General features: G+C 38.5%; 1 protein-coding gene across 1 annotated transcript in view; it reads right to left on the bottom strand.

Annotated features, from left to right (window-relative positions):
* Positions 1 to 26,393, bottom strand: part of CDH7 (cadherin 7) — a 142,909-nt gene that overhangs the window by 70,511 nt on the left and 46,005 nt on the right. Inside the window, exons 3-6 of the mRNA XM_019625894.1 lie at positions 12,566 to 12,860; positions 10,641 to 10,760; positions 3,697 to 3,864; positions 625 to 812 (exon numbers count right to left, since the gene is read on the bottom strand). Of these exons, the coding sequence (XP_019481439.1) occupies positions 625 to 812; positions 3,697 to 3,864; positions 10,641 to 10,760; positions 12,566 to 12,860 (771 nt within the window). The remainder of the gene's footprint in view (positions 1 to 624; positions 813 to 3,696; positions 3,865 to 10,640; positions 10,761 to 12,565; positions 12,861 to 26,393) is intronic.

The following is a 26,393-nucleotide window of genomic DNA, read 5'->3' as shown; positions in this document are numbered from 1 at the left end:
AACTAATTTAAATACAACATGGCAACTAGTCTTCAGTTTGGATGATAATGATTTTCTATCGCCTTTGCTGACACTGAAGGGTTTATGATAGGGCTCCCAAACTTTCATGCTCTGTATGAATTCTTGAAGCACTTCAATTAGTATAAATTTTAAAAGAGAAAAATTGGTAATGTAGCAAGTTTTTAGCATTTTGGTTTCTATTTCCAAGTTTATTTAGGTTATTTTCTTGTACGTAGAGTGCGTGTCTAGTTTGCTTATAAAAGCTTTTGGTTGATTTTAGGGTTTCATTACTGGAAAAGTCAACAGAGAAGCATAATTATCTCTCCAAGTATCACTTATAACAGCACATTTCCCAATGTGCCTTAATGTTACAGAACTATAGATAAGGGTTGTTGGTTTACTCAAAGAATAAAATCAATAAGGTTATTACACAAATCATTCCAGTTTCCTTAAGATTCTGACACCTAACAATAAAAGCACAGCTTTTCTTCTGAAATTTAAAACAACGATTCCACATATGGCTATTCAGTTTGTCTAAAACATTGTTCCATCAAAGCAGACATGGCTTCTCACTCAATAGAGTAATCTCTGTGATGCTACCGTCAAAGAAAATAAAAATATTACCTTCTGTATAGTAATGATTCCTTCCTGTGTGTCTTTGTCAACGGAAATCTTGAAAACCCCTAATCCATCACCATCCACAATTTTGTATTCCATTTCAGCATTGGCTCCTATATCTGCATCGACAGCTTTAATTCTGGCCACAACAGAGGCCACTGGCAATGATTCTGGGACATTATATTGGTAAGATCCTGAAAAATTCAAAACAAAAAACATGAATAAAACCTTGTATCAAGCTAACCAAGAACAATGTCACTATTCAGCTATTTTGCATCATCTATGCTTAATATGTTTTTATTTATTTGGTAAAGAAGATGCTGAAGCAATTTGAGACATAGAACAAGTTTCACAGAGCTTCAAGTTATTTCATGGGGATGAATAGATAATAACCTATATATGACAGCTGACACACGCCACGGAAAAGCAAGAGAAGAATTTCCATCCCTGTGTTTCTAGAGAAATATGCTACTTTAAATACAATAATAAATTTAACTATACATATAATATATAACCACTGAATGTAAATAATTATAATTCATATAAATATTACAAATAAAAATAGTATAGCTTAGACTTCAATCAGCAAATACAAGCCTAAATAGTTCTGATTACTTAATGCTGGAATTTACGTACTAGTTTCTTTTACTGAGAAAGTTTCAGAAAATTGGACAAGGGAGTTTTTGGTTTTGTTGTTTTGTTTTTCTTTAAAGATTTTTATTGGGGGGATGGGAACAGTACTGGGGAATTGGAAGAAGGGGAACAGACAAGTTGCTGTCCTTTTGTTCTTCAATCTAGTTGTGGAGGACATTGCTTCACTGGCCCAAGCTGGCACCATCATTGTGCTCTTTCCGGGCGAGGCAGATCAGTTGCCGGCCTCTGGACGGCCGCTCACTGTGGCTGTTGGCCACTCACGCTGGCTGCTGGCTACACACGGTAGCCCATGGCAACCCACTGCCACAGGGGCTGCAGCCTACACCATCGCCAGCGACCCACGGCAGCCCAGCTCCAGGTCGAGCTGTTGTTCAGCATCTTAGCTGTGGAGGGCAGTGTCACTGGCCCTCATATGTGGGATCCGAACCGGGCCCTCTGGCATCCCAAGCCAGTTCTTAACCATCGCGCCACTCGGCCGGCCCAACAAGGGAGTTTTTAAAAGACAGTATCAGTCTTGTTTTAGTTCATAAATTTACTGAGGATAAACATTACTTGTGTGAGCTGTAGGTAGGGCTGATTTAAGGCACAGTGGTGTAAGAGCAAAGGCAATATTATTTAAACAGGAGGAAAGAGAAGCAAAAAAGGGAAGAACTTTTTAAAAAAGTTTCTTTTGTAAAAATTGGTCTTTAACATCCCTCGACTAAAAAAATAAAATGTGGGGAAAGTTAAGAAGTACATGAACCATCCTCTAAAAACTAGGAAACCCCTCAGAACAGTATGCTCCTTTGCTATTTTTCTCTAATCATCTACTTTTTCCTGATTCCTCCACCCTATTCCGTTTCCTCTTGGTTGTTAAATGTGGTGCATATTCACTTTATTATAAAGAGAGAAGGATTCTCTCGGGAAGGAATACAGAAACGAAAATGTATCATATGAAAGGATCACATGTTAGGCTGAGAATTGTTGCTGTTTGCAATTTTCTAAATTTCGTGGCTACTGATTTTTTTTTAAATGATTACAACATATACTTAACATTTTTGAGTGACCTTTTTCACATACCCAGAAGGGCCCTTAGTAAAATCTAAAATGTTCAAGGTTAGAATAGTAACCAAATGATAGAGAAAATCCCAGCAAAAATGAAACCCCTAATGACAGCTCGTGGCTTGCCTCACTTTAAGAAGCCGAAGAGGATCTAATAGGCTAGAAAAGCTGTGCTCTAACTTATCAAATCATGGCAACAGAAACCACAAAAAGTATAAGTATCAATTCTCATCACTGTAGGCTCAAAGACAAGAGGAAGTGTTAATTTTATTATGAGCACAATATAATTACATTATTGTTTGTATGTTTTTAATTCTCCAATGCTCTCCTCCCTTGTTATAAACCCTCAAGAAGACATTCAACTATAGGTTCATTTTTTTTTCATGCTAAACTTAGGAAGTTTTTCGTTTTGCCAAGGGGTATTCAAATGTCTGTTGTATAATAATATAAATACTAAAATATGTAAAATACAAAGAAATATCTAAAGAAGCAGTATTTGAAGAAAACCCAGTGACGTTCACACCTGCAAAGAAAGCTTCCTTCTTTGACATTGTTCGCTTCTAAGATCTGTTTGTAAGAGAGATTGGTTCCCCATTTCTATCAAACAAGCATTTTAAAGACATTGTAGTCTGTACAATTTCCTTACATTCATGAGCATTCTAAAGCAGTACTATGTACACTTACAAAAAAGAAAAAAGCAATTAAAAGAGTGAGATGAAATGCTTTTTTTACAATCAGGACATCCTTACCTACAGAATTCTTTTCTCCTTTTGTTTTTTTGGTTAAGTCAAAAGCCACTTTGGTCAAAGAAACTAAATTGAGGGCATGTGGTTTTCTGGGGTTTTTTTACTGGTTTCTTTTGAAACGCTGAGTGTTTGCTCAAGAAAGATGTGGTGGGATTGCTAAAGGAATCTTCATTGTGCATGAAATGGTTAAAAAGTATGTTGAATAAAAAACGAAAAAGTTCAGTATTCTTTTATTTTGATCTTTAAATATGAAGCAATATTTTTTATATTACTAATTGGCAGCAACCACATAACTTACAGAATGTTTAAAAAAATAAGCCTTAAAATAAAAAAGATTAATATATAAACAAATGTAATAACTGTCGAGCATTCAAATAATGTGAATGAAAGAAGAACCATATTATATGTTAAGATAGAAGTAATACAAAGATATGATTGTTTCTATTTATTTTCAGTAGCTTTATTATTCTATATTTCTGAATTAAAATCATGCCCTTGAGAAAATAAAATTGTGGGAGAATGTAGCACGATAATTATTTGTTTGAGAAGACTCTGGAGAAACTCCTTTTTAAAGAGTTTTACAGACTCGCAAGGAAAGCTAGGGCACTTGTGACACTGAACAAAACAGCATACTTACTCCGAGGAAAGCGAGGTGGGTTATCGTTGACATCGGTTAGGGTCACGGTGACCGACGTGGTCCCTGAGAGTCCTCCGTTTTGACCAACCATATCCTTTGCCTGAATAACAAGCAAATACTGGTCTTTAGCCTCTCTATCCATGTTTGGAAGGGCGGTCTTGATGACTCCTGTAAAATTTCAAATCCCAGTAAAAGGCATCATGATTCACTGAATTGACACTAGTGAAGAACACTGACATAGGCAGCAAGTCGCTCGTGAAATGTTGCCTTTTGGTGTTTTGTGTATTTTTAATCGTTTCCATGCATATGAAAGACCACAGGGACACGACACTGATATCCAATATTACAAAACACAGAAAATGCTGAAATGCAGAAGAGCAGGGCTTCTTAACATTGGGTAGAGAGAATTATCTTTAGGTTTTATGGAAAGATGGTCCAGGAATACCAACTTTTAAATAAATAAAATGAGCTCCTTATATAGAGTAACGGGCAGTCACTGGTACAATATATGACAATGAAGCTCTCCTTTCTTTCTTTCACCCTCTCCAGCAACTGAATTCCTGGTGACATCAAATAACCATAACCCCTTCAGCTACGGTCCCTCCTAGCTCTCTTTCAGGAAAATCATTTAAGGGCTCTACAAAGGAAAGAATGAGAGCTGTGTATGTTTAATGAGCAAAACACCACTTCAAGCTGTGGCAATGATGCTGGTGGAACGTATGCTGTACCTAAAGGTCTGAGGAAAACTATTAAAGATGAGACTCAACACTAAAAATATTGATGTGTTTTAATGTTGTTCGCTTCTAATCAATTGAATTTAATAGTGAAAGCCCTTAAGAATTAAGATGTATGACAGATGGATTTCAGATTTTCCTGTTGTTTGATGGGGAAGCTTAATTCAATAATCACTGTTGCAGTGAATTAATTATTTTATATTAATAACTGTAAGTTAATTATTATGTGAGTATATTATGCAATAATATCTAATTATGGGACGGATTTTAGTTTAACTATACAAAATGACATACATACATACATACATAATACAATATACTTAGTATATGTTCATCTAGATAATATTAAGAAAATGTATTTATTTAATATTGATCTATATAGACCTTGAAACTAGCAATATGTGACCATATGTACTAATTAAATATAAGGAGTCTAGGTCCTATTTAATCATTTCTTGCACTTTCATCTTTTACAACAAAGACAAGGCCTGACCTATGTACCTAGGCCCCTTTTATTGTCTTAGTTTGAAAAATGTCTCATCTATTTAAGTAAACATATTCTAATATTTAGGGGGAAATCAGGATTTACTGAGGAAGAGGAATTCTGGTATCACAGACTTTTCAGGGGCAAAATGGGTTTTTTTGATAGATGATGATTATTTGGGAAGAAACTATATGTAAATTGGGTAACATTCTTTTTCCCTCATGTTCAGCATAAAAATTATTTCATATAGTCCAAATTTATAATTTTTAAATTTAATTTTAAATTGAAATTGTTTGAAGACTGATTCTTCCATAGACACATAATGGTCTGTGTATGTTATATATTTCAGCTCTAAGCATAAGTTATAAGCCTAGGTTATGCTACACTAGTCCTGCCCTATGCTTCACAATATTCTATAGTAACTGTTCTACTGGTGCGGAACAGATGACAAAAGCTTTTCAGTAGTTTAAGAATAAGTTAAACAATGCATTACTGGCTCCTGAGATTCCAAAATGTATTATCGATTCCTACTATCTTAAGCAACCACATTTTTGTTTAGATCCGAGCTCTAGGTATCAAATACACACAAACACACACACACCCCAACAATAACACATCAATATTTTAAGTATTTAAGTTATATTTCTTTGAGTAGATGACTTCTGTTGTTGTTAATGTTGTAACAATCACTTATTCTAACACATTTACTGTTTTGGACACACTTGCTCGAGTCACAGTAATACAGGGTCACTTTATCTCCTTCACTGAATTCTTTTGGTTATCTACACACAGCTTGTAGCTAATTTTTGAAATACCATGATGAAAATCAAAAGAAACATAGCATATATCCATTTGACTCTGTTGATAATTGTTTGATATAAAAATATTCCTAGAACCATAATGATTCTATGACTATTTCACGTTGGTTTTTCAGTACTTCTGTTAACTATAACATGTAACACAATGAGCGCTGGCCTAATTAACACCCTGCAACCATGCATCAACAGTCTGTGTCTAAGAGCTCTGGGACATAAAGGTCCACCTTTTTCTTTCTTATTCTTTTTTTAGATGTTAATCATCCTGGATTGATTTCTAATGTTTTTCTTATAAATTGAGCATGGACCAGCTTAAATGTCTGACCAAGAAGAGTATTTCATCTAGATGACAAAATAGGAACGTTTTTAGAAAACTTTCCTGCTCATTCAATTTTAATTTTTAATTTCTATTCATTTCTCATTTTCCTCCTAATATCAATATATCTGAGTTTTTACCCTTGCGCATTTATGATAATAGAGAGGGTCCACAGCCTCTCAACTAATCAGCAAAGAAAACACTGCAGCCTCATCCTCTCATGGATTTGCTTATTGTCATTATTTTTGAAAGGGAATGTAGAATTATTAGGCGAGAAGTCCAACAGTCAAAGATACTGACTTATTTTTCACACTTTTAATTGTCTCTTTACAAGTGATCCTATAAATAACACTTTTTCAAAGCAAAAACCATGACGAAGTTTGCAAAGTAATGCAGATGGCAAAGGTAATTTCTAAATACCTTGAGTATTAAACATATTTTTGACAAGAATAAAATAATTGGAAGAGAACTGAATTTAAATAAGGACATTCAAAAATATTATCTTTCTAGTTCTATGACTTTTGCTAGTTTTTCGCTTTTAAGTATAAACTATATTTGGAAAAGTCACTGGGTTTGATTTACATTTTGCTAGGTATTATACAGACACACACATTAGCAGTGTGGCTGTGACGTGGGAAAGGCCAGCCTTGTCTTGTTGGATCCCTCCAGTCCTGTAAAATTTTATGGAAGGTAGTAATATTTAATTTCAATCATCAATAATTTTAAACTACTTATGATGCGAAGACTATATCCTGTAGCTCTTTAGAAAAGAGACTAACTTGGATTTTAGCCTTTCGAAACAATAATTTTTCCTCTGACGCAGTACCCCAGAACATTCGTTTATTTATAATCCATGTTCACAAACAAGTATTGTACATATGAAACATAAACTTATCACTGTTATTATTCAACAACTGCCTGGTTTTTAGTCTGGAAATAAATTTTGAGATGATTCTCTAATGTCCTACCAGCCATCAATTTGTTTTTGTTTTTGTTTTTTTAGCATATTCTGTTACCCCAGAACAGGGGTCAGCAAACTGTAGCTCACAAGCCACATGTGGCTCTTTGGGTACGTTCCATCTCAAAAGTTTGCCGACCCCTGGAAGAGCCAATCCTGTCCCTCACAACAATTTAAAAATCATTCGAGAGTCTTTAATATATTTTTACATAATCACCATTATGTGAATAATATCCTCTAGAATTTTTATACATGAAACTATGATAGTTTTATTTTCAGTTTCAATTTTACTTCAGAGCCACATGTATGTACCCAAGAAGCCACATGTGGCTCGCGAGCTGCAGTTTGCTGACCCCTGGTGGCTCTTCCGTCTCAAAAGTTTGCAGATCCCCTGCTCTAGAATCTTCTTAGGAATGTGTATGTGTAGCAACCCAGTGTATGGAACCAAGCAATCATGGGAGCCTGCAATCTGTTAACCCAAGCTTTGGATTAGTCTCAGGAGTCTAGACAGTCACATGACCCAGGTAACACAGGGCTGGGTGGATTCATGCTGTGTGGGTTCAATAAATATATATATATAATGTGCAAGGTGAGCCTCTTCCAGTAATTTGTATTTCTTTCTAAATTTTCTAAGCCTTGTATTATTGGGTTTGACTACATGTAAGTGAAGCATATAACAGAACCATAAAAAGACAGAGAAGAGTCTACAATAGTAAACATGGAAGCTTCTAGAACACAAAAAAATTCCAGAGCGGCATCAAATAGAGATTCTGAGGAACAGCGTCTTGTAATCTGTGAGAGGGTGTCCTCAGCAAACCCCCACAGGAGTAAGGTCCTCCACCCCATGAGCCATGCCACAGAATAGCACAAGTGTGTAGGGCGTATTTGCAAGGAGGGCTTTTGCTGGATTACTTACATCAAGTTATGAGGTAACAAATAAACATGCAATACAGAATGCAAGCACCATGTAGTCGTGCCTCAATGTTTATGAAAGAATCCCAAACGACAAGTGATATTTAACACTCAATCCATTTTCCAGGGCCAGCTTCATGGCCTCGTGACCTGTGCAGTCACACTGGCCCCACGCTTGGCTTCTTGCTATGCTGACGACTTCTTGAAATTCCTACTAATGTTAGAACAAGGAGCCTGCGTTTTCATTTCGAACAGCACATTAGACAGCCAGTCTGGTCACATATGAAATAGATAAAAATATGAGATCTATTTGTGTGCAGGTTTACAGAATAGATGAATGCATTATAGTAATCCTCAGTCTCAATAAATTGGGGGACACTGGGAATATAGGCGATAGGAATCTTCACAGTCCTTTTAATATTGCATCATCTTGTTTCTAGTGCCATTCCACTTTCTTACTGAAGTAAATTATCAACATTGGTTTTGTCAGCTATATGCGTTCTTGTTTCATGGATGGAGAAATTAAGGTAGAAAATACAGTTAACCTCTGGCCATTCGGCCTGTTAGCAGCACTACAGATAGATATGGGCTTGGAGGTTTCAGCCATACTAGGTTAATGGTATGTGATTAATAAATAGCAAGAGTTATTATTAATATTATCCTCAAAATAAGAAGAGTAAATTTCACATTAATCTCTCTTAAAAGAAAAAAAGAAATCAGAAGTTAAACAAATTTATAGAAATGTGCACAGTGATTTCCTGGTTCTTTTTTTACATAATCTTGATATAGCTTATTTTCAGCAGTTTTTTGTGTCAAAGTTTTACTTTCTACTAAAAAACCCTAGGATTTAGAGATGAAAAACATAATGGGATGAAGAAAACAATGTTACTTCTCACAGAGGTAAGAACCATCCTGACACCAAGTAAGGCAGCCTAACTCAAATTTAATTTACAGCTCTTCAGGCCCTCCACATCTGAAAAATTTTCCATTTTTGTTACAAAAATACATTTTTTCCCCAAAAATTGCATTCTCCACTTTATGAATTAGCAGAGACAACAGAAATTCCCAGAATATCTCTGCACTAATGACTATAGGAGAAGTTCTAATGATTACAGCACTAAAAACTCTAAACAACACAAAATTAAACTTTATTCATCTCTTGTAATACACGATCCTTGAGAATCTGAAAATTAAATTAAGTTTGAAGGACTAATAATGTGATCCCACAAAATAGATCATTGCCCACTTAATCAGGGAGGCCTTATGTATGCAGAGCTTCTGAAAATTTATCTTACAAAGAAGTCAAAATCACAAGACAGTCATTAATAGCAGCAAAATATTTAACCCTCAGGACTGGCACATGCTATTTTTAGACAGGTTATATAACACAAGAGTGTATAATTTGTGAGCAAATTGTCAGACACTTGTCAATGTCTTTCGAGGCGGCAAAGAGTAGATACATCAGGGAATTGGGTGGGTGTCTGAATTTAGGTTTCCCAAATCTATCATTAAATCAGCCTCACGCACACTTTCTACATTCACATGATTCATATCACAGATAGGATACTTTCATTTGCTTCTCCTTTAATACTTGCTTAATCAGAACTATTTCTTCTCTACTAGACTTTCCAGGTGCTTTCCGAACTCAGCCACCATAATGGCACAGAATATGCAATGCCGTCTCTACGAACATTCTAACGAATGATGAGCCAGGATTAAATTTACGTCTCTGTTCATGCATGATTACAACTGTCATTCTCAAAAGACATTTAAAATATTTATCCCCCACAGGGATTTGAGAATGAATTAAATGGCCACATTTGAAAAATATGAACAACAGAATAAACGGCATTAAAATACTCATTTAGGATCATAGGTACTATTAAATATTCATAATCACTAACTTGGCTATTTGAAGAAGAATTCTCCATGATAAAGGCAAAATTATTAAATTATAGAAAAATTTTGGATTTTCACACGGTGATGAAGAAAATCCATAGCACACACCCACCCATCTTCACACTTGCCCACTCTTCCCCGCCCACAGAAACAGACACACAGAATATATAAAATATTATTTGATAACCAAGATAGTAGCGCTCCAAATTTACTCTTACTTAATGTAAACTATTTCAGCTTCAAAGCAAAACAGGGCATATAGCCAAACAAGCACATATTCTATCCAGGCAGTTTTATAACTCATCTTTTTTTCTTCTCCTAAAATTAAAAGCATAGTCATTTAATTTCATTTTGATTTAGCAGATCATCATCCTGTTGGTTATGTTTAAACTAATTTCCCTGAAAAATCCAGCCTCTGGAAGGAAAAGCTGAACCTACCATCTATTCTACTGCAGGGCAGGGAGATTTCTGCTTGAGAATTAAATTTGATTGTGTCTAAGTCCTATGTGAATTCATTAAAGAAACCGAAAATAAAATTTAAAGGTGAATAATCAACTTTTCCTTACTAGAGTCAGGAGATAACAGTGGAAATGCTTTTGAATATAAAATATGTTACAGGTAGGAACACTGATAAATATAACAAAACCTTCTTAAAAGGTGCTGTTGCCTCTATAAACAATATGCTACTTCCTACCATAATACACATATTGAGAGAAGACCATAAAAATGGTATGAGTGCCAACTATACTAAGCAAAAATAACGAATCACTAATAGGCCAACCCAGCAATAGCGACTGTACAAGGAGCGTCGCATTTCAGAGTTTACCTGTCTTGGGCTCCACCGAGAAGTATGGCTGGCCCTGCAGAATGCTGTAGACCACTCGGGCGCTGTTGCCGTAAGTAGGATCATCAGCGTCCGTCGCTGTCACTTGTACCACGGAGGTCCCTACAGACCAGCCCAAAAACCAATGCATTAAAAACTTCCAAATGCCACCAAACATAAGAACTCACAAAATGCTGACAACTCCACATTGAGTTTGTTTTTAATTTTGCATTTTTCTTGCTTCAAGGCCCATGAAAATTATATATATATATATATATATATATATATATATATATATATATATATATATATATATATATATGCAATAACACAAAGCCGAAAAGGTAATAAATGTTAATTAAGCCCTCAGAAATATTTAAGGGGTATGAAAATAGGTTGGAAAAAATATAGACTTGATGATGCACGTTGGACTTAGATATACTCAGAGTTGGATGGAACTCAAATTTTTGGCATCTGATCCATCAGGGTCAGGTAACAGGTTTTTATCAAGTGTAATCTCTGTATGTCTCAATTACTGTCCAGATGGCAGCGTAACAAATAATAGCATCTTGACACCCAAATCATTGAGGGAATCTCACTATTGTAACTAAGTAGAGCCAGACAGAAACAAACTTCTTTAATTGAAAAAAAGAATGTTGGATGAATACATTTAACTGGATATTAGTTAGCTACCCTATCTCTTCAGTAATAGTTTTATTTATTTTTCATTTGTTTCCACTAATTGATTTAAAGTCAAAACATGAAATACAAATTTAAACCAATCCTCAAAGGAGGAAAAGCATGACAATTTTGATAATTTAATAATTAGTTGTTTTTCTACATTTCATATGATAGAATGTCATATTGTTTCTTCATTTTATCACATATTTACTTATTCCCTGTTTGAAGCTTTTATTGTGCTGTTCTTTTTATTTCCATTTAGAATTAATCTTATAAATATTAGACACTCACATTTGCTTAGTTTATATTGTTGAGCAAATGCTATCTGAACATTTATGTCTTAGCTCATGGAGATGGGAAAAGTTCTCTTTTTAATGTATTCTTCTAAGGTTCAAGTTTGGCTCTAATAATTTCTTGAAAATGCTGTATTTTTTAATGTAACACAACTTTTAGATATATTCCTACATAGATCTCTAAAACAGCTAATGTTGTTGAATACAAACATTGAGAAGTACTTTTCTTTCTATTTTTTGCAATAATGGGACAATGTCAAAGGGCCTTTAAGCAAAACAACTCTCATCATTCTTTTTTAGATATCTCACACTGAGGCTCACTCTACCATTATAATAAATTCAATATAAATATTCATGCACTTAAGTTTCTGGAGAAATTACAAAAAGGCTAGTAGTGGCACGTGGATGGACATTTGTGACGTCAAGAAGGCTCTACATCAAGAAGACCCGTGGATCCAAATGCTAGGCTGGCTAATCCACTGATGACCTGCCTCATATGTTGGCCACAGAGAGATGCATAGATCCATCATCCTACCATCCGGACCAAGAAATATAAAAGATCATCATCACAGGTCTGTATCTGGAAGCATTTTCTTCCTGAACTTCGTAAGCATCATTTGAATCATTTTTTAAAATGAAATGGAAAAGAGAATCATTTTTTAAAATGAAATGCAACACCTAAGCAATTTCCTGAAGATATGGAGACAGCTGTGTAAATGGACATACTAGTTCCTAATTTTCCATAAAATATAATAACGTGTTGAAGAATTGGATTTGGGTACTGGCTACTGACACGTCTCCAGCATTCCCCTCAGCCTAACTGGCGATTGCTATACAAATACTATGTGGTTCTTTGTTGTTGTTGTTGTTGTTTTCCAGGACTTACAATGATTTAATTTTAAATGCAAACCATCAAAATTCAAACATTGCAAAAGCAGCATGTTCTTGACTTACCCACAGGAGACATTTCAGGCACCCCTGCGGTGTACGGGCCATCCAAGAATTTGGGTTCATTGTCGTTGATATCCTGGATCTTGATGACGAACTCGGACTCCGGCTCCACGGGTTTGTTGGTGAGCCTGTCCAGTGCCTGGGCTCGGAGCGTGTAGTAGGCCTGCTCCTCACGATCCAGCCTCTTGGTGGCGTGAATATCCCCCGTGTTCTCGTCAATAATGAAAATGGAACTCGCCCCTTCGCCTGACAAGATGTATTTGATGGAACCATCTCCTTTATCAACATCAGAGTGAAGCTGGTGAAAAATTCATGTGAGATGAGATTAACTTACAGGAGGGTCAGGGATATGGAGATATGTCAAAATAATTCTTAGGTCACGCAGCAGTGCATGAAATTTTATTGTTCTTGGGAAGATAAGCTGATGTGTTGTGCGCACAGCAGAAAGGCTATTAGAATGTGTCAGCTTACACGGGCGAGCAAGACAATTTCATTGCTTCCGGTAAACAGTTTCATCTCCAAAGGAATTTTAAATCATTCCCAAAGTTAGGGACTTGTATTATTTGTGATCTGGTCTGTCCTTGCCAGTTTTGACCATCTTCTTTAAACAGAACAGACATGCAGAAAACACGTATAATTGGTTGATTTGGTCTTACCTCAAGCAAAGGGACTTCCTATAGAACATTTGCAAATTTAGATCTAATGTATGCTTAGAAATCACCACATTCCTTAAGGGTGCCCTTCCCTCTCACATCCACTCTCACTCCTTTTCATAATTATCTGGTATGGATGGATGTATATCACTAAATTGGTCTCCAAATCCTGTCCTATAGTTTCAAATTTGAAGCTGGCAAAAAATTACACCGCTCTCTGTAGTAGGAATTTCAAACCAATATGTGCCCAAGACTTCAACGAAAACTTTTCTTGAAATACCAAGAACTGTATTCAATTTGCATGATTAACCCCAGCACCAGCAGCGGGGGCAGCGGTATGGATTTGCATTTCATATCTGGAACTGTCCCTTCTGTATGTCAGAACATTATGTTGAACAGAGGAACCTTAGGAAACTCAGAAATAATTACACATTTTCCTGAACTTCATCACCTGAGAAATACAGGACTCGATGTGTCATTTTAACAATCTTTCATTCTCTGGAATGGCCATCACTCTGGATTGTGATTAATTTGAATGCAAAAGCCCAATTTACCAAACGACAGGTCTTTTCACTGCCCTACAGAACAACGTCTGCGTTCTTTAAAGGACAAGGGGCTAAAAATATAAAACAGGGGAAACTGCTTCAGAAAGAGTGTGCCCAGTGCGTCGCCAGCCTTTGGTGGGAGCCGTGGAGGACAGCGCATTTTTGCACCAACATTTCTGTAAGCGATGCTTCCACTGCACTCAACTGCCGTGTTTACACCCTGCTTTGGGATACTTACATACTTGACTTATCTCTTAGTTTCAGTAGTTTTTAGTCAGGACTAAATAATACAAAAAGCAAAACAAACAAACAAAAACTGAATTTCTAGCGCAAGTTCTAATTAGATCTGTTCCGTGTGGAATTATCTAATGGATCGCTACGCTGCATGTTTACCAGCATGGGGAGAAGGTGTATTCTTGAAATACAGTGAATTACTTAATTTTCTTAAGTCATCCTCAGGGGAACTATGACATACGTATCTCTCTCATTTAAGATGAAGGAAGTGGAGCATTATCATGGTTTGAATTTCTGAGTGCTTCCTAGGTGCCAGGCACGGTTGTGATGTTCTCTGCACAGGAACGCATCCCAGGCTCACATTGGCTGACTTAACTGTCCCTATTAACAGACGAGGAGACTGAGGCAGAGAAAGGCTCAGTACTGTGCCTGAGGCCACAAGGCCAACTCTCTGTGGCTACACCCAGACTATGAAACCAGGAGGCTAGTGGAAAATCTCATCTCCACTCCTTACAATGTGACCCTCCCTCTGGGAGAGGGGCTGCGGTCCTATGAGTTGGGGGCATCAAAACCTGCTGTACGGAACTCAAGGGAAGATCGGTACATGCAACCCACCCTCCTCCCCTATCGCTCCCCAAATCTTAAAGAAGCTCCCGGTGGTTCCCGTCAGCACATTTTGCGACTTACCAGAGGGTCCTTTCTTGGCATTGCACAACAGCAGCGAATCTACCACCCTCAACAGCATAGAGCAAAAAACCTGAGTCCTGAGACAAAGGCAGATGATGGCTGAAAGGGTTGTTTTCAAGCCGCTAACACAAAATACCCTCCCCTCCCTTAAACACTTCTCACAGCCACTCTGCTAACCCCGCCTCACCCTCACCTGTGTCTCTATGGGTTAGGAGTGTCTGCGGCATGCTACTGCTGACAGTGGTGTGAAACGTTAAGATGGGTGACCACAGAAATAACGTAAGTAATATTCCAGTCATGTTAAATCAGAGGTTTGCTATATCTCTAAATCTCATTAGGGACTCCCCTTTATAGAAATAGCCCTTATGATTCATTGCACTAATTCCTGTCAACTGATTGTTTTCATGGCATCAACAATTAAGTAGGATCAGATTCCTTCTCTTCTAACTCCCACCACACACACACACACACACACACACACACGTGTTTCAGGGGACCTTGAACTTTATTATCTGCCCATCACTGACACTTCTCTCCCAGTGTGGCCCATCACTAGGCTTATAATCGCTGGCAAATTCACAAGCAGAAAATTGCTGGAAGTCTGAGCTCAGTGTCCTGGCAAGGCTCGCATAACCACCTGCAGGTAAAAGTGGGTGACCAACTTTGAAATGTTGTTATGGATACAAAATTATCTTAAGGGATTCAGACATTTAATCTGTGAGACTCTGGGCACTATACTAACATTACCAGGTGGAGAAACCCATCTGTTAGTGAAAATCTACTATCCTTCTGTTCTGGAAAAAGTAGGCTCAGCAAAGAAAAACACGGCCAGTGTAGAAGTATGGAATGGTATTCATAAGTTGGCACGTGTGTCTCTGTAGGCGTGCGCACACACACAAATGCACACACGATCTTTGTGAATGACTACTATAGAGTGGAGACGTTCTACTCTCCACAGTGAAAACCTCCAGCCAGGAAAAAACAAAAACATTCTGAGGTCCCACAACATGGTAAATTAATATAAACAATAAATTAAAAACACAATCAAAAATAAATCTTTGCACTCTATTTGGGGCAGAGGAAACTCTGGATGTTCTGCGTTATTTCACTTATAAATACGCTTGCAAACACCTTTGATGCATCTAAACAACCACAAAACCTCAACTCATTCATCGCTAGACAAAACTCACCTTTTTACTGCCCGGGTTCCTAAATCCTTTTCAAAATATTTGTTGTGACTCCAAAGTAAACATTTAAATTATTATCATCACCATCATCATCGCAAATGAGCACACACAGTGAGAAGCACAGACCCCTCAGCTGAGTCGCTAGTTCATAATGCAGAGGGAAGAGCAGTGGCGACAGAATCATTACGTGACTCCTATACATCAGGGTGCCAGCACTGTGTGTGGCAGGAATGTAAGAAATACCAAACGGTGCTGGGCTCTTCATATACACGGGCTGGTAGCACAAAGCACACTTTACAGGCGCCCTAAAATAGAATATGTTTAATAATTCACTATGGCCCCATCCTCCCCTGCTGGATAGCATACCCACCCATTATCTCTAATAAACCAAGCCTTTCTTTTCAGTCTGTCTGAACAATCATCCTCGTTTGGAATCTTCAAATCTTTCCCTTGGGCTATGATAAAACTCTCCAGTTTTTCTCCATCTTTAATAAATCACATCATCTAGGCTGTCATCATGCATGTCAGGCATTATCTTCCTAAAATGTACATTGAATTATACCACACACCTCATCAGGCATACGAACCTGCTTCCCACAGTCCATGGAGTTAACCCCGAATCGTAAGCATGGGGCTCCACGTGGCCGTATGCTATCTCCCCGGCCTCTCTTTCCCACATCTCAGAGTACCCTCCGTGCTCCCAGGGCTGGACTGCCCACCACGGCCTGGGCATTGCAAGGATGTCCATCCTTTTCAAGACACGCCCTCATCATCCTGCCCACCAACCGACCCCAACACAGCTCAGGGCAAGTTCCCTATTACTGAAGCCATAACGATCCTTTTACTTTCTTCCACAGCATGTTGTGTGAATTCCTATGACAGAATGCATTTAATTCTGCTTTATATTGAAAATCAAATTTCATTGTTTTCATATCCAACCCCTTCTTTAATGTACAAACTCCTTCAGAGCTGGGGTTTTTATCACTGTATTCCACATTCTCAGTAAACAAATTGTTGAATTTAATTTAGCAGTGTATAATCCACTTTGTACAACAGTCATGCTTGTTTTATTTCAGTTTCTACCCTTTGAAGTTTTAACAGCATTAGGCGAAAATAAAATAAACAAAACATCCTGTATCTCCTCCGGTTTGTTGTCCCTAAGCCCCTGAGCTGTGTAGATAGAACCGATACCGTGTTTTTTTGTACCCACAGTAATGCAGAGCACACTATTTTATATCTATGCATTTACATGCTTGTGCTGCCCAGGAGACAGAACCCTGTAGGGGCAGACATGTTTTCTTATCCCTGTCTCCCTAGGTCTTACACAGTAGTACACACAGATGGACACACATGCGTGCACATGCACATTCAAATGCACACACGCTCCAGGAGGGTTTTACAGACACTTGGATGTGCTTGCATGGCAGAATCTCCATGTACAGGATTCATTTTTTTATCTACCATTTTTTTCTTTAAGATTGTAAAGTCCAAAACTAAAAAAAAATCAATGCACTACATTTCTGACAATTTTCTTATATGTATTTAATCAACTAGGGCCTGATATCAGACTACCTGGTCTAGTACTTTTAATCTACTTGCTTAAAAAAAAGTCTGAAAATGGAGAATATTCCTCAATTTAGCAAAGACTGAGTTTAAAATAATCAATTAAATATATTGATGCACTTTTCTTCTGTCTATGAATATCTTAAACTCTACTTGTCAGGTGATCTGAGTGATGATGTGCTCAATACTCTCTGACTCTTAAGTCTCCTCATCTATAAAATAGAGATACAAACATCTACACTTGAACTTGTCCAAACAACTGTGGCAACTATTGGAGATAATACAGTAGAATGTGACTCATAAAAGTAAATGATATAACGTGGTGATTGTACTCATTAATGTGTTTGCCTTTGAAAACGCTACATTTTCATGTCACAAAAAAAAGAGAACAAATCTAGCCATAAGGTGCAACTATTGGGAAGGAAATAACATTTATCATGAACGATTTGACACTAAAAAAATTAAAGCTAAGTAAAAAAGCTTCTGTGATCCACACTGACCTATGTATGATGAAAATGGAAAGTTACAGTTTTACATTCAATTTTTCCTTGTAATGAACATTTGAATGAGAAAAATGCAAAATGCATTATTATATAAAAGATTATACTGCTACTATATCTGTGTACAAAAATGGAGTAATGATGTCTGAGTAAAACATATGCATAAGCTCCTTTGAGCAGCATGTTAATAAATCTGAGAATGATTTATACTGAATATTATAAGAGCAAAGGATTACTAAGGCGAGTTTTCTACTATGGGTTTATGATTATAGATGCCTGATTTTTTAAAGTTTAAAAATGTATTGCAGATTATCAGAACTGTGCAGTTTATTCTTACTAAACTTCTACAAGGTTAAACTTACAAGGATGGAGGGCAGATTTAAACAATAATCGGCAGACAGTAAGCTGCTTGAGTATATCATTACGTGCAAGTTTTCTTTTCTCATTATGCTTTTCAATATTTTCCACATGCCACCGGATACCATGTAATTATCAAGCTGTTGAAGAAATATTACACATTAAAACAAGGGTAGGAGTCATTTTTTTTCTGGTTGAAGTATTTCTAATTTATAATTATCATTGTGGTCCAGGGTAATGGAACACAATTTACTTACGCAACCTCTTTGATGAAGATGCATAGTTTAAGAAGAATAGGTATTAATTATTATGCATAGAGTAAAACAGAAAAGGAAAACAATTTAGGAAGTGCTTAGGCAAGGTTAAAATTGACAAGAAAGTCACCTATTTTTTTTTTCTTTTTAACTAGCAATGAATAAAAAGAAAGTATGGACTACTCATATTGGTTTTATTCTCAGAAAAAGTTCGCACTAATTCAACGGCCATAAACATTAATTTGGGGTCTCAGTTCATTTATGTTGCAGCAGAGTGTTAGGTCAAAGCAAAAAAACCAGAGGTATCTCTACTCTGCTCCTTATGTATGGTGCAGCCTCTTTTAGCTCTGAAGTTCCGGTTTACCCATCTGTTACAGATCAGCATCTCTAAAATGTACACTTGGCCTTGATCACTGGAGTGAGGATAAAAGGAAGTCATGCATTTGGAAGTATTTTGTGACATGTAACTGTGTACCCATATGTCTAAGGTCACACAGAGCGGTACGACAGAATTACCAGCATTCCTTGGGGGGGAAGCCATGCTTTTCTTAGAAAAGGTTCTACATCTGTGCCTTATGGTTGGATACGCACACCCCATTAAGTTAGGCACATCTTTTCCACCAGGGAGCCAGCAATAACAACTCAGGAAAGGGTTCTCTGTTCCACACGGCCGCACGCACCTCCCTCAAGAAAACTCCACCGCGCTCAGCTCCTCTTTCTGGAAGCTGTCTCCAGGCCACACCCCAAACTTGCAAACAACTGAAGCAGCCTTGAGTCAAAGCTTTCCTTCCTGATCAAACCGCCTCCGGGGCCAGTGGCGCTGTGCATACATCATGCTCTCTAGTTCGGGAATCCTGTGTAGTATCTCGCTCACTTAGTTCTAACTCCAAGCAGAGAACCAGAGGCAGTTCCAAAGCAACCCCCCGTAAAGGGTCATCTTTTCTCTTGGGAACACAACTTTTAATCTTGCTGTTTAAATGGAACTTGAGCAGAAACATGTACGTCACCAGAGGCTAGAGCAGTGCTACTCCAAGTATGGTCCTAATACTGCGTGCCATCTCTCCAGGTCCAGGGAAACACGGAAATTGAGAGGGAGGGCTCAGCCACTTTCATAGTCGTTATACAGAGGAAATTCATATGTGTGTCGAACCCATTAAGAATAATGAAAAAATCGGCATTGGATTTTTTTCTTTTATCTAAGTACTTCATTTTTTATGTAGTTACACAGTTGTTAGGAGATCGCCACAGAGTATGTCCTGTGTTCTTAAAAGCAAATAAGCTTGCAAATAAACAACAATGACAAAAGCATGGCCGTTCAGCATACATCAGTTGAGAAGTACGGGTCAGTGATAGAACCCAAGAGGAAAGCTCTTTTGAGTGCTTCCAGGCAGCAATTAGCCTAAAACTCTTTTCCTGCCCTACCTTGAGGAAGCTACCTGCCCCCACGGAGGCCCGGGGCAATCTGCAGAGGCCAAGCTTCAGACTGGTATGGGTGTTTCGTGCTGTAGAGAAGAAACTCAGAGAAATGGTGCAGAGGACAACGGCAAAATATTTCCCAAAGTCTTCTGCATTGCATTGCCTTGCCTTGTGCATTCAAAAACAGAAGTAGTTAATAGTTACACCATGGAAATAAGGTTTTAGAGTCTACATTTGGGTGAACAAATGTCAACACTTGCCAAAACTGGCACAGAGACCCACTTTGCCAGAGGTAATCCTTCTTTTGGGACCATGTCATATCCAGCGACTAGCTGATAGGCGCTCCCAAAGCCCTCCTCCTCCTCTAACTCAGGACAACTCTGAAGAGCCTTCCAGCTCCAGAGCTCCGCAAAGGCTGGCCAAAGTCTGGGATGCAGCTGCACTGTAGCTCAGTTCCTTCCTGCCCAATCCTCCTCCCACTCTCCCTCCCTCACAAGTGTTGATTCCAAGAATGTGCTCCAATGAACTCCCTGTGGGCAAATCCCTGTCTCAGAGTCTGTTCCCTGTGGGCCTGACCTGCAACTCACACCCAGGCAGCTCACTCAGGAAGTCCTGAGTGGCCGAGCTTGGCTGTCTGTGCACACCTGTCCTCGGGCATCCTGGGATGCCTCCTGCAGAGGCACAGGCTGGGGGGACGGCACAGTCACAGAATTGGTGAGACGTGTACCTGGACATCAAAAGCAGCAGCAGCTGAGGAAGACGCTGCAGGGTGGCAAACTTCATCAAAGACATAACCCGGGGCACAGTGCTGCTGGTTTCTTTCAGCCTATACCTGAGGTACTCTTATTTTTTCCCAGGCTCCCAAATGCTTTAATTTCTAGAATCTTCACACAGCGAATGAAAGAGTCACAAGAGTGAGGACGATTCACTGTGGTGTTTTCTTTGGGGAAGAGAAAGAAGTAAAGTGGCCTTAATTCAGTGAGCCCAGGGGCCATATCTGTATGTGTTTCTCCTCACAAAACATCCCGCCACCTAACTTTCCATGCCCAGGGCGAGTGTACTATGTTCTATGTTCAGTCAAGTGCTATGATGCCCAGACCTACTACAGAACACTTCAAACAGCATATGTGTCCATGGGCCCAGGCTTTATTATTATTACTATTTTCAAAGCTCTCCAGGTCATACCATTATACACCCAATGTAAGAACCACTGGCCTAAAAGAAGAAAGGAATAGAAAAGCAGCTCAGGGAAATGTCCTATTTTACTGATATCATGTTGGATGACAGAGGGGGAAAAAAACGGTTTATCGACTAGATAAAAAAGAGCATGTCTGCAGAGCTTAGGCAATCATTTGCTGCAAAGGTACAAATTCTGAAAACATGCCTCAAAAAATGTTCTGGCATAAACTTAAAAAAACACAAAAGCTTCCTAAATGAAAACAAGAACCCATTTCACACGACAGGACCCTCCACAGGCAATGGAGCTGTCGCACCTAAAATATAGTAGGTATAAGAAACAAGAATACCACATTCTGGCTCAGGTGACCTAAGCAGAAACCGAGACCTGTTTCCTGCTCCAAAGCAAAATATTTAGAAATAAATGAGGAGGACCAAGTCCCTCCTGAGCCATCTTGGCGCCCACTGCAACCACAGCGACGTCAATGTCCTGGCTTCCTGCTCCTAACAACCTTGACCACAGTGTTTAATGTCCTAAGGATAAAGGAGCTTGAGATTATCAGGCTAAGTCAAATAAGTCAGACAGAAAAAGTCGAGAACCATATGACTTCACTCATCTGTGAGACAAAAAATGGAAAGCAACAACAACAAAAATGAAAAGCAACAAAGGAATAGACAAAGAAACAAACAAAAACTCATAGACACACACAACAGTTTAGTGGTTACCAGAGGGGAAGGGGGGAGGGGGTGGCAGAGGAAGGTAAAGGGGGTCAAATATATGGTGATGGAAGGAGAACTGACTCTGGGTGGTGGGCACACAATGTGATATATAGATGATGTATTACAGAAATGCACACCTGAAACCTACATAATTTTATTAACCAATGTCACCCCAAGAAATATAATTTAAAAAGTTCCCATAACCAAATGTAATAATACTAGTAAAGCTATTGGAAGTAAAAGGCGAAAAAGAGAAAGAGAAAGAGGTGAAAGGGATGGGCAAAAACAAAATCCATAACTAGTTGATACAAGGGTGACACATCCTCCAACAGCTCTCATCAAAGAGGATTCTGGAAAGGCACCCCTGGGTTTCCCGGCAGAGCCTGGCCTGGGCTGTCTGTCTAAATTTACAGTTGGCCTGGTACAGACAGGAGGATTCCAATAGCACCATCTAGAGAGAGGTGACAGCTTCCCAGTGCTAACCGACAGGCAAGGGAGGATGAGTAACACCATGGCATAAGACTGATCTTTGCAAAACTCTCTTTGGCTTTTAAACAGATGAAATTCTGTCCAATATTAAAATTGTAGTACATTCTCTGAGGATTTTCTTAACAGCCACATTTATGTCACAGTATGACTCTCTGTCCCTTCTTTTCAAAGGGACATCGCATATTAGCACTGTGTTTCCCATTTAATCCACACACTGAGGCTCAAGACGAATGAAACAAGCTTTCTGGCAGCACCATCACAATCGCTCTTAGAATAATACCAATTCCCATCTGTATTAAGCAGCATGACATAGGACAAAACTAGGAGACCCGCGGCTGGGGCTAGAGATGCTGCTCTAGTGTTGGACAACCCAAGGCGGTTAGGAGTTTCTTGGCCTTCAGTTTGTTCATTTACGAAATGGATCGAACAAGGGGGGTATTAAAGGCTCCTTTTATCCTGACGACTCTCTATGTATCCCCTCCAAATAAGCTGGGGTGAACTGTAAATATCCATCCAGATTCTTAGTATATACTGGCCATTCCGGGAATTGTGCAAGACACTGGGGCTGAGTGTTAGGGCAATCCTAATGCTTTACACAATTTTATAAAATCACGTATAGGAATTGTGTGGTTATGCCACCTTGCAAAGGTCAGGAGTGTTGTAGGATTTGTTCAGATGTTTCATCCTTAAAAAACCCCATAGATTTACTTTGTAAGGTTCTATTCTCTAACTTCAAAGTGCCTGTGTTTGTAGTGGCTTGTGAAAATAGGGATTAAGACATTTATTTCAGGGCACTTGGGAGGGAGGACCTGTTTTCCTCATGTGTATCAGCTAGTAATTTGTTTAAATAATTCAACAGCAGTACTTAGCTTTTCACTTAAAAACGTATGTCAGCAACGTACACAAACTATCTTTCAAGGGTACATCAAAATAATATGCCACCTAAACACAACTGTAAGGCCAAGTTCACTTAGTTAAAAGGAAATATTATTAACGGTACTTACGTATAATTTATCTGCTATCTTATACACACATTCAGTTAGTATCACAAATGTACACACTAGGAAAACTCATTTGCGCTCTCTCTGCCTGAGATTTACAATGTTATACGTGTTTTATCCTGCCACATTAGAGATACATGGCTTCGATTATTATTCCATTTCAGTCTGAACGACCCCAAACTCCTTGCAGCAATACTGGGATGATAATGATTTGCTGGTAGAAGCCTGCTGCCCAGGAATGTTAAGCCGCAGCAACACCCCTGGAGGCACTATTTCCGGTGGGTCCCGCCCCACCCTTGCTTTGTTGCTTCTATTAACTAAAACTTCCTTTAGTGTGGCCCAAAGAAAAAAAGTAATAAATACCAAGAGTGCCAACTAAATCTTTCTTTTACATTATTTGTGATTAAATTAAAACATAACAACATTCCCATAATGAAATAGGCACATGGTATCATGTGTCAAATATGAAACAATTCATAATTACTGAGGAATTGATTCAGGGCTGCAATACTATGTGAAAAGGGACCATTTTAATCATGATGAAGCTATGACAAAATTTTCCCACAGGCTTGATCCAATCTAACTCAAATCCCATCACTCCTGCTAAAAAAATGTAGGTCCTCTATTCCTTTCTGTAACCTTCTGTGCTATATATCTGCAGTTCTGATTTTTAGCCACCCGATATTGTTTTATTAATATAATTCTCTTTTTCAAATAGCTACTAGTAAGAGCTAACATGTATAGCATGTAATTATGTGCCAGGCACTGTGGTTAAGGGGGCTTTAATTCTCCTAACACACTTCTGTGGTAGGCATTATAGGGCTCATTTCATTCCCCAGGAAAATATGATTTAACAGGATTAAGTACTTTGACCAAGGTTACACACCAATGTCACACACTTGAATCTAGGTCTCGCCACTAAGGAAGTCTATATTCAACCCATCCTTACCAATACCACGCTGCCTCCACCCATTTTCTCCTGTGAGACATGAACGGCCTAGAAGATCCTGGATTCTTGCATTCCCCCATATGAAAAATCCAACCATAAATGAAGCAAAACATGAATTTACGGCTACTGAGTTTGGGAGTTTTTGTTCCAGATCCCTCCTGTCTCCTTTTCCATCCCCTAGCCCGATCAACTGTCAGTTCCTAACGTTCCACCTTAATGGACTTGCCAACTCTGTCATTTTTGTCCCCGCTTCACCAAATCCTGCCCTGAATCAGGATTTCATTATTTCTCACATATATGAACAGCATAGCAATGTACACTTTCCTGAAAACGTGTAGACTCTTAACTGGCCTCCTTTCCTTTAACAGCTCAAATACATAGTACTATACAACTGTCACATGCATCTTATCAAAGCACAATGGCTTTATTGCTCCCCAGCTCAAGGTCATGGATTGCTCCTACAACTTTCCATATTAAAGCTCAGCTTAGCCCTGGATGTCTTCAATGGTATGAGAGCAATGAATGTAACATGCACTATAACCATAAATCCTGCCACAAAAGAAAAAGAAACCTGTATATGATCATTTGAAGATGTCATTAGTTGTACCGGGCGTCGTAATTTCTGAGGGTGAAATGTGGGGGGGAAAATGCGTCGTATAACTGATAGGCAGCGCTCTTTATTTTTGGTTCTTATCTGCTATCTCCTTTTTCTAATTCTCCCATATTCTTCCACATTCCTTCTTCTGCCCTTGAATGCAATAGGCTCTGCAATGCAAGAACATATAGCCTGAGGCTTTCTACAATCAAAGCCATCAGAGTTCCATACCCAAATTATCCATATTTTGCATCTGTCAAATATGAAAATCGAGACAGCCAAATAAAAATGAACAGAGCCCATGAAACACCGATTATTACGTGTTGCTCAAAGAAACATGATGACAACGGCTTCAATAAATGACAGCATTTTGTTTAGCGTTTTCTCCAGAACATTTTTTAACATGGTTTTATTCTTAGTTTCTTTACAAAATCAAGTCTCCATTGCAATCACACTGAGTGATGGTACACTTCGGTGATCAGGTGTGATGAGACGCTCTATGCCATTGATACTTATCACCATTAACAAAAAATCTTATCTAATTGTTGGAGCTCCAACCCACAGGCTGGGCTGTAATAATACTGTTATACAGGCTTCGGATGTGGTGAAAAGTGTTTGTTTTGTAATGAAACGGAAACAAGTATAGTCAGTGGCATTTCTCTTATGTGATCTCTGCAGAAGAAAGGTCTCATAAACGTTCCGGGATAGAGATTGACACGCTCGCCCCTTCCTTACAGACACTCAAGTTATAAAAGATAATTACTAAATCCCTCAGCACAAGTGAAGCAGAGAGAAACCAGTAGCTGGATGCTCCAAGGAGGAAGCGGAAAAGAAAAGCCATGAAACCCTTCACGGCAGGGTCCCAGGGTGGGACGGCCAAGGCCAGGACATCAAGTGAGAGTTCGGTAAGTCGGGGGCTGCATGGCACGCCCCATGGCCTCGCTTACATTTAATGATAATTTTTTTTGTTAATGTTGCAAAATGCTTGGTGAAATTGGATTTTTTAATGAAAATTAGTAAAGAACTGAGTTTTGATGCGGGCCAGACAGAACCAGTCTGCACTGATACCGGGTAACAATGAAAAAAGTGAAGGGTGTTTTCTGCTAGTCGGCTGCTAGCAGAGCACAGAGCTGTATCATTACAATGCAAGTCTGCAGCCATGGGAGAGAGGTGAGAGAAAACCATGGAAAGGCATATTATTCTAGAATACAGAATTATGCATGTGCTTATTAACTGAAGAACATACACATACACTCCCATCTGCATTCTTTCTTTTTTAATATAAGGCAAAATATATACATATAAAATATAAAATAACACACAGCTCTAGTGTGGAACAGTGCCTGCTGTTTCATCCAGAAGCTCCTGTGAGGTGGATGACAACAGTTTTTTTTCAAGATTTAGGTACTTGATTATTGACACTTATACTCAACAGACATTGACCTTCTTTTGAGCCTTAGAAGACACATCAATTCACTCCTCTGGAGGGCAGACATCAGAAACCC

Source organism: Hipposideros armiger, unplaced genomic scaffold (genome assembly GCF_001890085.2).
Source record: "Hipposideros armiger isolate ML-2016 unplaced genomic scaffold, ASM189008v1 scaffold_642, whole genome shotgun sequence".
Taxonomy (NCBI): Eukaryota; Metazoa; Chordata; class Mammalia; order Chiroptera; family Hipposideridae; genus Hipposideros; species Hipposideros armiger.
This window is presented reverse-complemented; position numbering and strand designations above follow the sequence as displayed.